Genomic DNA, 14,499 nt, shown 5'->3' with positions numbered 1-14,499 from the left:
CCAGCCTGGGTAACAGAATAAGACTCTGCCTCAGGTGCCTTTGGTTTTGTTATGGCTTAGGTGTTGAAGTATGACCATTGAAGTTTTTGGGGAGCTTTGGAATAACACCTGGTAGTCTAAGTTAGAATTTTCTTGCAACTTAAAACAGCAAATATGCTGCCTTTCAAATTAGGAAGGCACATAAGATATTATTACCAACTTTTTGGAGACAACAAGGCAGCACTGCTTAGTGATTAAAAGTGTGCGCTGGCTGGGGCCAGGTGCGGTGGCTCACACTTGTAATCCCAACACGTTTGGGAGGCCGAGGAGGCCAGATCACATGAGGTCAGGAGTCCAAGACCAGCCTGGCCAACATGATGAAACCCCATCTCTACTAAAAATACAAAAAATTAGCTGGGCATGGTGGTGGGCACCTGTAATCCCAGCTACTTGGGAGGCAGAGGTTGCAGTGAGCTGAGATCTTCCCAGTGTACTCCAGCCTGGGTGACAAGAGTGAGACTCTGTCTCAAAAAAAAAAAAAAAAAGTACTGGCCAGGTGTGGTGGCTCACACCTGTAATCCCAACAGTTTGGGAGGCCAGGGCAGAAAAATTGCTTGAGCCCAGTTCAAGACCAGCCTGAACAACATAGGGAGATCTGGTCTATACAAAAAATTTAAAAATTAGATGGGTGTGGTGGTATGCACCTATAGTCTCAGCTACTCTGAATCCTAAGGTGGTGGGAGGATTGCTTGAGCCCTGGAGGTTGAGGCTGCAGTGAGCCATGATTGTGCCACTGCATTGCAGCCTAGGCAATGATATGAGACCCTGTGTCCAAAAAATAAAAGTATGTGCTTTGTGAATCACTTATCTGGGGTGATGAAAATTTTCTGTTTTAATTGGGGTTATGGTTAAAAATATGTGTATATAGTTACCAAAATGCATTGAATTGGACATTTAAAATCTCTGTATTTCACTGAATATAAAACCACAGTTGAAAAGAAAAGGTTCTAATAGTTGGGGGACAGTAAGCTAAATAAACAGATAAAAATGCACCAGGTGCTATGAACAAAATTACAGCAGAACAAAGGGGCAGAGAGCATGTTGGGGACAAGGGAATCTGGGGTTGAGAGACAATTTTAGATAGGGAGCCAGGGAGACTTTCCAGGAGTTGTTTAAGCAGAAGCCTGAGTGAAGTGACATGCAGAGGTCTCTGGGAAGAGCTTTTCAGTTGGAGGAAGCACATGTGCAAAGAAGTGGGAGGAAGCTTGACTTTTGTTCAAGCATCAGTAAGCAAGTCAGTGTGATTGGAGTGAAGTGAAAAAGGGGGGAAAGTGGTAGGAAGGATTTGAGTTTGGAGAGGCAGAAAGGATCAGATCATAAAGGCCTTGCAGGCTATTTAAGCCTTTCGATCAGGGAAGTGGAGTGAGCTGCTTTATATTCGAAAAGACCATTCTGGCTTTGGTGAGGAGAACAGAATTGAGGGGACTGGCAGTGGAAGCAGAGAGACCAGTTAGGAGGTACCACTGAGACATTTCATTTTTCCACACAACAGTAGAATTAAAGCCTATGATTTGTATACCTTTTTTTTTTTTTTTTTTTTTTGAGACAGGGTCTCACATTGTTGCCCAGGGTAGAGTGCAGTGATGCAGTCACTGCTCACTGCAGCCTTGACCTCCTGGGTTCAAGTGATCCTTCCACCTCAGCCTCCCAAGTAGCTGGGACCACAAGCACATGCCACCACGCCCAGCTAATTTACTTTTACATTTTGTATAGGTAGGGTCTTCCTGTTTTGTTCAGGCTGATCTCGAACTCCTGGGCTCAAGTGACCCTCCTACCTTGGCCTCCTAAATGCTGGGATTATAGGTGTGAGCCATCGTGCTCGGCTTTATACTCTTGATTAATGTATGAAGATCTTGCTAGCAATAAAATTACTTTATAGTTTTAGTTTTTTTCAGAGTGGTTGTCTCAATGGTCACTAATTAGGGTGCAAGGGTTTCCAATTTTTGACAAGATGGAAAATCATGGAATACTACAAGTCTATAATCTGTTTTGTCTTCAGATTTAACTATATAAAATCATTTACTGGGGCCCCTTCTTTACCCCATTTATGGTATAAGAGAATAGGTATTAAATGCTAGCAACAGTCGGCAGGAGAGGTCTTTCTTCCATTCTTTCTTTCCCCATCAAATCTTCATATGGTACTGATTCTAAATAAAATTATAAACAAATCAGAAGTTTGTATTTGATTACAATTTGAGAATTCAAAGAATATATCTGAAGAAATAGCACTGAAAATAAAGATGGGCAAATTCTTAATACTGTGTAAGTAAATGTTTCATGTTCCTTTGTTAGATCCCAAGCAGTATTGAAGATATATTTAATGATGATCGCTGCATAAATATCACCAAACAGGTAACAACAACAAAAGTAAAAACATTGCCGTCTAAACCTTTGGGTCAAAGTAAAACGCTGCTTAATGTTAATTTTTTCTTCTTATTTTAGACTCCATCATTTTGGATTTTAGCTCGTGCCTTAAAGGAATTTGTGGCCAAAGAGGGTCAAGGAAATTTACCTGTTCGAGGCACAATCCCTGATATGATTGCAGATTCAGGCAAATATATAAAACTGCAAAACGTGTATGTCACTGTTTTCAAACTATGTAGTATGCAAAGTCTTGATTATATTAGAGATAAACATTTTATCATCCTATCAGAAATCAAATGAAAGTTTATTATAACCTCATTGCTTATAAGTAAACTAGGCCAGCTGCAGTGGCTCATGCCTGTAATCCCAACACTTTGGGAGGCCAAGGTGGGAGGATTGCTTGAGTCCAGGAGTTTGAGACCATCCTGGGCAACAGTGAGACTTCCGTCTCTACAAATTGAAAAATTAGGTGGGCAGGGTAGCATGTGCCTTTAATTTCAACTACTCGGGAGGCTGAGGCAGAAGGATCTCTTGAGCTCAGGAGTTTGAGGCTGCAGTGAGCCATGATCATGCCATTTCACTTCAGCCTGGGTGACAGAGGAAGACCCTGTTTCAAATAAATAAATAAGTAAAAATAAGCTAAAGAACTTAGGCCAGGCTGGGTGCAGTGCCTCATGCCTGTAATCCCAGCACTTTGGGAGGCTGAGGTGGGCAGATCACAAGGTCAGGAGATCAAGACTATCCTGGCTAACACCGGAAAACCCATCTCTACTAAAAATCCAAAAAAATTAGCTGGGAGTGGTGGTGGGCGCCTGTAGTCCCAGCTACTTGGGAGGCTGAGGCAGGAGAATAGCATGAACCCGGGAGGTGGAGCTTGCAGTGAGCCGAGATCATGTCACTGCACTCCAGCCTGGGCGACAAAGTAAGACTCTGTCTCAAAAAAAAAAAAAAAAAAAAACTTAGGCTGGGCGGGCGGATCACGAGGTCAAGAGATCAAGACCATCCTGGCCAACATGGTGAAACCCTGTCTCTACTAAAAAAAAATACAAAAAATTAGCCTGGCATGGTGGTGCATGCCTGTAGTCCCAGCTATTCGGGAGGCTAAGGCAGGGGAATCACTTGAACCCAGGAGGTGGAGGTTGCAGTGAGCCGAGATCGCGCCACTGCACTCCAGCCTGGCAACAGCAAAATTCCACCTCAAAAAAAAAAAAAACAAAAAACAACTTAGGGGTGATTCTTTTTAGGCTCAAATCAAAATTGAATGGGAAATACAGAATTACCACATATCCTTAGGAGGCAGAGTGTTTTTTTTTTCATACCTCATGATAAACTTAATATTTGGTCACTTAACTCTGTGCTATGAACTATATGTATTAAGTAATTTAATATATCGCTTCTCGGCCTTTTGGCTAAGATCAAGTGTAATTTAATATACACACAAGGTTCACAACAACCTTATGAGAGAGAGAGATACTGTTATTGTCCCCATTTTACACTTGAAGAAACTAAGGTATTGAAAAGGTTACTTATACAAGATCAGATAGCTGGTAAATGGCAGAACCAAGATTTGAACCCCAGAAAACCCAGTACCAAAGCCTGTATTCTTAGCCATGGCCCTATACTGCCTTCTATTTGTAACTTAAAACCATGAAGTGCTTGATGAATTTTTTATCTTAATGTTTCATAATTTATAGTCTATGACTATAACTAGACACCTTGCTATCCAGGTATCACTAGCCTGAGCCCAGATAGACTATCATAGGGATGGATCTCAATGAATATTACCCTCATATAGTTAGGGCATGGTGCAAAGAATCCATGTCCTCTGGCTTGGTTTCTTTGGGGGCCAAGTAATGTCACATAGAGATGATCTCTGTTCCCCAGACAGATTTCACTCTTTATCATGTCACCATTGAAAGAATGTTGGTTTGTTGTCCTAGCCTAAGAGCTCAACTACTTAAAACTTGGGGAAGGTCAATTGAGGGTAGAAAGAAGTATGACCTTACGTGGGAGGTAGTCAGCCTGAACACTAATGATTTTTAGAGAGTGAAAGGTAGATAGACCTAAAGAAGTTTTGTGGCTGGGTGCAGTGGCTCACACCTGTATTCCCAGCACTTTGGGAGGCCAAAGCAGGTGGTGAAATGTGCCACAGGGGATGTTCACAGGTATTTTATTTTCTTTTTTTTCTTTTTTCTTTTTTTTTTTTTTATTATACTTTAAGTTCTAGGGTACATGTGCATAACGTGCAGGTTTGTTACATATGTATATATGTGCCATGTTGGTGTGCTGCACCCATCAACTCATCAGCACCCATCAATTCATCATTTATATCAGGTATAACTCCCCAATGCAATCCCTCCCCCCTCCCCCCTCCCCATGATAGGCCCCATTGTGTGATGTTCCCCTTCCTGAGTCCAAGTGAGCTCATTGTTCTTGAAATTTTCGTTTTCCATGGTCTCAGTGGTATAGATAATTATTGGATAAGGGTTTTTTTTTTCCTCTCATAATAAATGGAGAGTATTTTAAAACTGAATCAGAGGTACAGCATGGTTATCTGTGGCAATGCTAAAAAGGTATGAAGGTCAGTTAATTGAAAATTGTCATTAATACAGTATTTTCAGTTTTTAAATTACTTGAACACAGGAGTTCGAGACCAGCCTGGGCAATGTGGTGAAACTCCGTCTCTACAAAAAGACAAAAATTAGTCGGGCGTGGTAGCGTGTGCCTGAATTTCCAGCTACTTGGGAGACTGAGGTGGGAGGATCATATGAGTGTGGGAAGTTGAGGCTGCATTGAGCCAGGATTGTACCACTGCACTCCAGCCTGGGCGGCAGAGCGAGATCCTGTCTCAAAAAAAAAAAACAAAAGTTTTATGTTGGAGATGAACAGTTTTAATGTATTTAACTTTTCTTGGACTTGACTTCCAGGAGGTAAGTCATGTTCTTCAGTAACGTATTTTTTAGGTCCTCTGTCACAGAGCCTAAATCATAGATCCCTCTAGGAGGGCAATTTTTAAGTTGAGTACTGTTAAACCCTGGGTTTTAGTGGGCACTGAGAGTCTGTCACTAACACTGGAAAGATTCCCAGCTACACATAGGTGCTGTTGATAGCATTTCCCTGGCATTTTCACATTTCGTACATTGTCAGGCCTGTGTTTTTTCATGAAAAGGAAATAAATTTTTTGTTCATGGTAACAATTTAAATTTTGCTAATTTAAAAATTTGATAATAATTGCTTTTTGTTCTTTTTCAGTTACCGTGAAAAAGCAAAGAAAGATGCTGCCGCTGTGGGTAATCATGTTGCCAAATTGCTGCAGTCCATTGGCCAGGTAAGCTGCTGGGCACACTGTGCCCATACAGGCCTGAGCACATAACTCTAGCCAGAAAGGGTTTAGAGACAGAGGGTGTGGCACTAGCTCTGCTTATTTACGGGGAGCTCTCATTTGCCTGCCTAATGGGAGAGCTTGTGATAAGGAAACAAGATATATTTAAAGTGCTCTCCCAGCTCTTGGAGAAAGCCTCCCCATCTCACAGTGATTGGCTTTGTGCTGCACCCTTTGTTAATCTTCTCTTTTAAACTGGAACTGAATCTGTATTTATCTCTTTACAGGCACCAGAGTCCATTTCAGAGAAAGAATTAAAATTACTCTGTAAGTCCCCTTGAATTAATTTCCTTAGTTTGCTTGATGGAAATGTGCCACAGGGAATGTTCCCAGGTATTTTGAATGGTTGAAATTTTAAGTTTTCCATGGCCTCAGTGATATAGATAATTATTGGGTAAGGTTTTTTTTTTTCCCTCCCATAATAAATGGAGAGTATTTTAAGACTGAATCAGAGGTAGAGCATGTTTATCTGTGGCAATGCTAAAAAGGCATGATGGTCAGTTAATTGAAAATTGCCCTTAATACAGTATTTTCAGTTTTTAAATGTTAAGTAATTTAGGAAATTTTTTTGTCTGAAGACTTTGGGTGTGAAATCTTGAGTCACATGTACATTGACAATATTGGTTGAAATACTCATTTTGATCTGTGTTAAATGACTGTAATGGAGTTAAGAATTTTGCCATCTAGTTTCAGAGTGGTTAGGTTCGTAGGAGTCTCTCAGTAACTCTTCAGTAGGCCAAAAGCATTTTCTTTTATTTAAGAGTCAGTTTCAAAATACTCAATCTGTTGTGCATGCCATCTGAAGATTTCTCCCTGTAGCTGCTGCTCCTACGTCCTGTGGAAGTTTATATTTTGCATGCTCCCCATCCTTAAAATAGATTTATCCAAGCTTTCCATTTTATGACTTCTCCACAATGTCTGTTTAGGCTCAGTTTTAATGTTTTCTGCCACAACTAATCTTGCACCTTGTTTGTTCTATTGGACTAATCTTGAATTAGCATTTGTTGTATTAGATTATATACTACTAGATTGAAAGTTTGATGCTAGGTATTTGAACATTTATTATTCTCTTCTACTTTGGGGCATTTTTGAAAATTTCAATAATACAAAGCTTAAAAAAAGTCATTACATATATCAAGAGTACAATTCATAAACCTCTCTCTTTTAGGACTACTTATCCATAATAATGATGAAAACTATTATTTGTAGAGCCATATCAGGCATTGTGCTAGAGATGCACTTTATACAAGGTGTCACATTTAATCCATAGAACAATTCTCAAAGGTAAACAGTATCATCCCCATTTTATGCTTGAAAACTGAGGTTCAGAGAGGCCATCATCACCTTACTCGCTTTTGAACTGGTTGTAGTGCCAGGGATATGAATTTAAGGTGATTTGTGTTCTAGTGCTTTCTCTGCTATTAGAGTCAAGGAGAAAACATTTCTTCACATTCTCATGTCTGAGAAAGGTATACACATAATTCTCTGTTCTTAAAGTCACCTGTGATTGATAATATTCACCTGTCACAGTCATTACTTCCAGAATATCTTTCTTCTGTTCAGGCAGCAATTCTGCATTTCTTCGAGTGGTAAGATGTCGATCCTTAGCTGAAGAATATGGTTTGGATACAATTAACAAGGATGAAATTAGTAAGTATAATAGCCTTCTGATTCTGGGTTAATTTTAATTAATTTAAAAGATATAAATATTTTGCGTAAAATAGTGTTGAGTATATGGTGTTGATATAAAAGAGAATGTAAATATTCATATTCTAATTTTATTCTAAGCTTATCTAAGTAATTATAATTTATTATTATATGAAACTTAATGTATGTATAAAGTCATATTTAGGTCACAGAGTCCATTATATGATATGTATGAGTTGAAGTCAGTATGTTACTACTTAAGTAGAGATTGTGTGACTCCAACTAATAGTCCTGAAACTCAAGTATATAGGAAATTCAGCCCTTTATTATTTATTATATTGCAAATTAATCAAATTAAACTGAAATTTTTTTCCTTTCAGTTTCTAGCATGGACAATCCAGATAATGAAATAGTGTTGTACTTAATGTTACGGGCTGTTGATAGATTTCATAAACAACATGGTAGATACCCAGGTAAGAATAGCAATTGAATTACCAGATATAATAAATCTTCAATAAAATATTTAAATTGAAAGTGTTCTCAGGGTATTTATAATAGTGTTGCTTGAATTTCACATTGTAAACAGATTACACCCCAAACGTTCCCCAGTGAGGAAATACCTTTTGTTTTTTAAGTTTAACTATTTGCAAAGTAGTGTTCGATTCTAAACTATTATAGGGGGATGTTGGTTGAATATATATATAGAAGAAAGCTTTTTTCTGTCATTTTCCATAGTTTGCTACTAAGACTTGCACTGAGTTTAATTTAGTGGAATAGGAAAGCCACGAGAAATATGCTGGCCAGGCATAGTATGGTGGCTCACACCTGTAATGCCAGCACTTTGGGAGACTGATTCAGGCAGATTGCTTGAGCCCAGGAGTTGGAGACCAGCATGGGCAACATGGTGGAACCCCATCTCTACTGAAGATACAAAAAGTTAGCCAGACATGTAGACTCAGCTACTCGGGAGGGTGAGGTGGGAAGATCACCTCAGCCTGGGAAGTTGGGGCTACAGTGAGTTGTGATTGTGCCACTGCACTCCAGCCTGGGTGACCGTGGTGAGACTCTGTCTCAAAAAAAAAAAAAAAAAGTATGCTAGTAATTTCTGAACTCAAGAACTCTGAAGATGTAGGAATTTGTTTGTTTAGTATCTACTTTTTCTCTTCAGTGAATGTAGTCATTGGAGAATTGGCATAATCTCAAAGATCTGAGGTTGCTCAGAATATTTCTGTTTGGGATGATAATTTTAATTGTGCAGGATTATTGCATAGCAACACATTCTAGGAGTATCATAAAACCTGCTGCTCCATCTCATGCAGTGTGTCTCCAGAGTTTATAGTCTTTTTTTTTTTTTTTTTTTTTTTGAGACGGAGTCTCTCTCGGTTGCCCAGGCTGGAGTGCAGTGATGGGATCTCAGCTCACTGCAACCTCCGCCTCCTGGGTTTAAACAATTTCCCTGCCTCAGCCTCCCGAGTAGCTGGGATTATAGGCGCCCGCCACCTCGCCTGGCTAATTTTTGTATTTTTAGTAGAGACAGGGTTTCACCATGTTAGCCAGGCTGGTCTTGAACTCCTGACCTCAAGTGATCCTCCTGCCTTGGCCTCCCAAAGTGCAGGGATTACAGGCATGAGCCACTGTGCCTGGCCCAGAGTTTATAGCCCTAATGAGCAAGCTAACTAGAAGAAACAAAAAAGAATAAACACCAAATATGTATTGCTTTATTTGTATTATTTGATGAGAATTTATTTCAGTTATCTATTGCATAACAAACCACTTCAAAACTTAGTGGTTTAAAACAATAAATAGTGTCGTGATTTTGTGGATTGCCTGGTCTCAGGCAGTTCTCCTTGAGGAGGCATGCAGTTGCTTGATGCCTGGGGGTGGAGTCATTCTGAAGGCTTAACTGACTGAGTTAGACATGCAAGAAGACATTTTTACTCATGTAACTAGCCCCTTAGTCAGAACAGTGGGATGGTCAGGTATCTCTCTTCAGGTGGCTAGCTTGGACTTCCTTTTAGCATGTCAGTTGGCTTCTGCAGTTACCATTCCAAAAAACCCAACCAGAAGTTACAGGGCTTTTTATGACCTAAGTTGGAAGTCATACAGCATCACTTATGCGCTAAGTAACTTAATCTCTCTGTGCCTTAGTTTTCTCTTCTATGCATGGAGATAACGATATCTACTTCATAGGACTGTTTTGAGAATTCAATTAATATATATATAAGGTCCTTAGAACAGTGTCCAGCATCTGTTAATGCTCAATAAATGTGACCTATTATTGGCGAGGCATGGTGGCTCATGCCTGTAATCCCAGCACTTTGGGAGGCCAAGGTGGGTGGATCACTTGAGGCCAGGAGTTCGAGAGCAGTGTAGCCAACACTGAAACTAAAAATAGAAAAAATTAGCTGTGTGTGGTGGCGCACTCCTGTAGTCCCAGCTTCTTGGGAGGCTGAGGCATGAGAATCATTTGAACCTGGGAGGCAGAGGTTGCGGTGAGCCGAGACTGCACCACTGCACTTTAGCCTAGGTGACAGCAAGACTCTCTCTCAAAAGAAAAAAAAAAGTTACCTATTATTAATAGCTTTATGTCCTCAGTGTCATTTATCATTTAGTCTTTTAGAATTGGAGAATAACTTTTATAAAGGGTATAAGTAGGACATTACTTTCTCATTCATTAAGTTCTTCTATCAAATAATTATTAAGCACTGTGTGCCAGATGCTCTTCTAGACAGTGAGTATGATGCAGTTAACAAAGATTTAATTAAATTCAAATTTTTACTAGGTTTTAGTTGGTCTCTGATTATAGGTTTGTGATATTTGCAAATATTGGTCTCATACTTTGTTATTTTTGTTCTTCAGTTTCATACATATTTTGACTAGAACATCTGAAACTAGGAGTTGTTTCCTTTAAATGAGTTGGCCATTAATTTTCGATCACATTTATTTTAATGAAAACTAACCTTTATTTTTAGGGGTATCTAACTATCAAGTTGAAGAAGATACAGGAAAGTTGAAGTCTTGTCTCACTGGCTTCCTTCAGGAATATGGTTTATCTGTAATGGTGAAAGATGATTATGTCCATGAATTGTGAGTATTTTTTAGGGTATCTAGGAGATGATTCCACACCTGTCATAAGGCTAATCAAAATTCATGTCTCTGTGATCTCCTCTAGTTGCCGATATGGAGCTGCTGAACCACATACCATTGCTGCGTTCTTGGGGGGTGAGTTCCATATATGAGAAGGCTCACCTGTTGTTACATAGTACAGTTACTATTTTAATACGAAATTGTGTCGTCTAGCTATTTTAATTAGGGAGGTCAGTGAAGCAGGATGTTATATTTCTCTTTTTTTTTGAGACACAGTCTCACTCTTTTGCCCAGGTTGGAGTGTATTGATGCCATCATAGCTCGCTGCAACCTCAACTCCTGGGCTCAAGTGATCTCTCACCTTTGCCTCCTGAATAGCTGGGACTACAGGCATGTGCCAGCGAGCCTGGCTAATTTTTCAATTTTTTGTAGAGACAGGGCTCCACTATGTTGCCCAGGTTAGGATACTTATTCAGTTGCCTCTATACTGGTCTCCCTGCCTTCCATCTCTCCCACTGCCATCCAACTTAAACTCCTTAAGAGTCATTAATCCTTCTAAAACATAGCTCTGATTGTGTCCTTTTACGAACCGTCTGCCCCACCAATACACATACACTCTACGACAGTCCTTCAAGCAAGTCCAGGGACCTTGGCTTGATGTTAAAAATCCCTGTGTTTTAGTTCCACTCAGCCTTTCTAGCCTTGATTTTATCATATTACTTGCTTTCCCCGCAGGCATGTCCTTTGATTTCCTGCTCCTAGATCTTTGCTCCTCTGGACCTGTTTGCCTTAAAAATATGTTTTTCTGCATGTCCAAAACCTACATGTTCCACAAGACCGAACTCAAAAATGACGTGTCTTTCATAGAAGCTCCCTTACTTCCCTCCCTCACTCTACTTCCCCCTTGTCTTAGTCACTTTGAGCTTAGCAACAGAATATCATAGACTTATAAACAACAAAAATTTGTCACAGAGTTCTGGAGGCTAGAAGTCTGGGATCAGGGTGCCAGCATGGTCAGGTCTGGTGAGTGCCCATTTCCTGGTTCATAGACAGCTCCCTCTTCTGTATTCTCACATAGTGGGGAAAAAAAAAATGGCAAGAGAAGTCTCTGGGGTCTTTTATATTAGGGCACTAAACCTATTCATGAAGGTTCTACGCTCTTGACCTAATCACCTACCAAAGGCCCTATCCTCATACAATTACACTGGGGGTTAGGATTTCAACATGAATTTGAGGGGGAAACGAACCATTCAGTCTGTAACACCCCTCTAAAAAATATTACTCTTCTGTCTGTGATCTCCTATAGACTGAGCTATTAGCTTGTGGCATTTTCCTTCTAGATGTTGAATGTTTTAAAGGCAGACTTAGGTTTGATTAATATTTGAAGTGTTCAAAATGTGAATGAATCATATAGACCTAAGAAAACGATTTTCTAAGCAAATCCAAAATAAAGCTTGATTCAGAATAATTTATTTTAAACTAAAACCAAGTAGTCTCTTGTGCCAAAATAGCAAAGTTAACTGCCAATTCACAGGAAAGGGCAAATTATTATTTATTCAGATTCAGTCCAGAATCTAAGAAGAGGTATAGCTGGATAGATGGACTGGATGACTTGCCAATAGCAGAGAAAAGTATAAATTGAAGGTTTTTTGTGTTTTTGTTTTTGTTTTTTACTTCTATGCATTCTGTAATCATTTTGCACAGTGCCATTATATCCCTTCACTTCCTTCAGGTTTTATTCAAATGCTGTCTTCTCTGTGATGCCATCCCTGACTCCCCTATTTAAAAGATGAACCCCTCCTCTTGTATTTATATCCCCCTTATTTGCTTTTTCTCCTTAGCACCTATGGTCAGTTGACATACTACACATTCTATTTATTTGTAAATTATCTCTCTCTTGTTGCTAAAAAGTAGCATGAGGGTAAGTGGATCTTTCTTTTTCTTACTGTAACCCTACTGCCTAGAACAGTATTTGGTGCACAGTAGTCTCAAATTCTATGCAGTTGGCCGAGTGCAGTGGCTAATACCTGTAAGGCCTCCGTTTTGGGAGGCTGAGGTGGGCGCATCACTTGAGGTTAGGAGTTCGAAACCAGCCTGGCCAACATGGTGAAACCCCATCTCTACTAAAAATGCAAAAATAAATAGCCAGGTGTGGTGGCAGGTGCCTGTAATCCCAGCTACTCAGGAGGCTGAGGCAAGAGAAGCATTTGAACCTGGGAGGAGGAGGTTGCAGTGAGCCAAGATCACACCACTGCACTCCAGCCTGGGCGACAGAGTGAGACTCGTCTAAAAAAAAAAAGGAAAAATTCTATCCAGTCCATGAATATTTGGGAGAGAGGAATGTTCAGGTTATAGAAGATGCACAACTTTTTTTCTTAGTAGTTTTTTTGTTTTCAGTAAATATAGCAGTCTGGTGATATTTAATATAGATTACAAATGCATTCAGAACAAATATACCTTTCTCCTTTTTTATTATAAAACAGATACAAGGTAAAATTCAAATGCAGCAGTAGGGTGTCCTTTGAGAATGTTTTATGCCTGTGTGTAAAGTTTGGTCAACCACACTACTGCTTAGATTTCCTTTAATAACAAAAAGAATTACAGGCTTTTATGTTGATATGACTTAGTAAACTAACTGCATCTGTTTTGGGTCACTTTCAAACACCTTTGCTTTTGAAAAGGAAAGGTTTCTTTACAGAATTGAGTATTTTTATATAACTCTTGAAGTTCACTCTCTTCAGAGATTTGCTTTTCTCCTTTTTCCTTTCAGGAGTTGCTGCTCAAGAGGTCATCAAAATAATCACCAAACAATTTGTAATTTTTAATAATACTTACATTTACAGTGGCATGTCACAAACTTCAGCAACTTTCCAATTGTAGAGTAAGCACCTTAGGTGGTGTGTTAATGATTGAAACTGTAATTGCCTTCGGGTTGTGCTTTAGTCTGTAAAATTCTAAAGGAGAGCTGCTAAATTGTTTTCTTAATAAATATTTTTCTCATTTGTAATAATGTAGTCTTGTGCTTTGTGGGGAGGGGAAAGGAGACAGTCATTTTCCTAGAAAATGAATCCTATCCATTTCTCATTGAGCATCAATATTGACTTGCTATTTCAAAGTTACTTATCATAGATTATCCTTGTGTTTTATTAGAGATTAGTTAAAAAATTTTTTTTTCTTACCATCTTCAATAATGAATTTAAGCCATGTGCAGATGTTAGCTATGGACATTTTAGGACCATCGTCATTTGTTAAAACGAATAGAATTTAAAAAGAAATTATTTCTGGATATGTAGTTTTCCCAGAAAACAAGACCATCCCCTTGTATGTAGTACTATCTTAAAGTTTTGGCTGCCTAACCTACTTCTTGAAATTTTATGGGGTCGGCGGGGCGCGGTGGCTCAAGTTTATAATCCCAGCACTTTGGGAGGCTGAGACGAGGGGATCACGAGGTCAGGAGATCGAAACCATCCTGGCTAACAGAGTGAAACCCCGTCTCTACTAAAAAATTTAGCCGGGCGAGGTGGCGGGCGCCTGTAGTCCCAGCTACTCGGGAGGCTGAGGCAGGAGAATGGCGTCAACCCGGGAGGCGGAGCTTGCAGTGAGCTGAGATCCAGTCACTGCACTCCAGCCCGGGCGACAGATCGAGACTCCGTCTCAAAAAAAAAAAAAATTTTTTATGGGGTCATTCCACTCATATATGCTCTTAAATTTAGTCACATGGGACTAATAGCATTCACCAGCATTTTAGAGGGCAAAAAAAGGAAGTAGTAGATGCAAACGGAGTGGAAATCCAGAATCCAGAAGTAGGGGCAGTGCCCGGTTTTTGACTTGATGTATTAATACTTAGGGCTGAGGAACATGGTCCGTGGTTCATGACTCTTAATATCTAAGGCCACTAACCTGCTGCAGCTGTCTGTGAGGCCAGCGTCTCCTGAGAACCTGTTAGATATACTAGGGTACCTTACAGGGACTTGGTTTTC

At 39.7% G+C, this 14,499-nt stretch overlaps 1 protein-coding gene across 4 annotated transcripts in view; it reads left to right on the top strand.

Annotated features, from left to right (window-relative positions):
• Window positions 1-13,526, top strand: part of NAE1 (NEDD8 activating enzyme E1 subunit 1) — a 29,914-nt gene extending 16,388 nt beyond the window's left edge. For all 4 annotated transcript variants that reach the window (XM_023210113.1, XM_023210112.1, XM_023210114.1 and 1 more), the window contains 9 exons: window positions 2,332-2,391; window positions 2,482-2,615; window positions 5,656-5,731; window positions 6,013-6,052; window positions 7,349-7,435; window positions 7,813-7,905; window positions 10,405-10,519; window positions 10,605-10,654; window positions 13,290-13,526. In XM_023210113.1, coding sequence (XP_023065881.1) covers window positions 2,332-2,391; window positions 2,482-2,615; window positions 5,656-5,731; window positions 6,013-6,052; window positions 7,349-7,435; window positions 7,813-7,905; window positions 10,405-10,519; window positions 10,605-10,654; window positions 13,290-13,399 — 765 coding nt within the window. In that variant the 3' untranslated portion in view covers window positions 13,400-13,526. The remainder of the gene's footprint in view (window positions 1-2,331; window positions 2,392-2,481; window positions 2,616-5,655; window positions 5,732-6,012; window positions 6,053-7,348; window positions 7,436-7,812; window positions 7,906-10,404; window positions 10,520-10,604; window positions 10,655-13,289) is intronic.
• The last annotated feature ends 973 nt before the right edge of the window (window positions 13,527-14,499 follow it).

The sequence above is a fragment of the Piliocolobus tephrosceles genome, chromosome 17 (assembly GCF_002776525.5).
Source record: "Piliocolobus tephrosceles isolate RC106 chromosome 17, ASM277652v3, whole genome shotgun sequence".
Taxonomy (NCBI): domain Eukaryota; kingdom Metazoa; phylum Chordata; class Mammalia; order Primates; family Cercopithecidae; genus Piliocolobus; species Piliocolobus tephrosceles.
The sequence above is the reverse complement of the archived record's forward strand: the minus strand, read 5'-3'. Positions and strand labels throughout refer to the sequence as shown.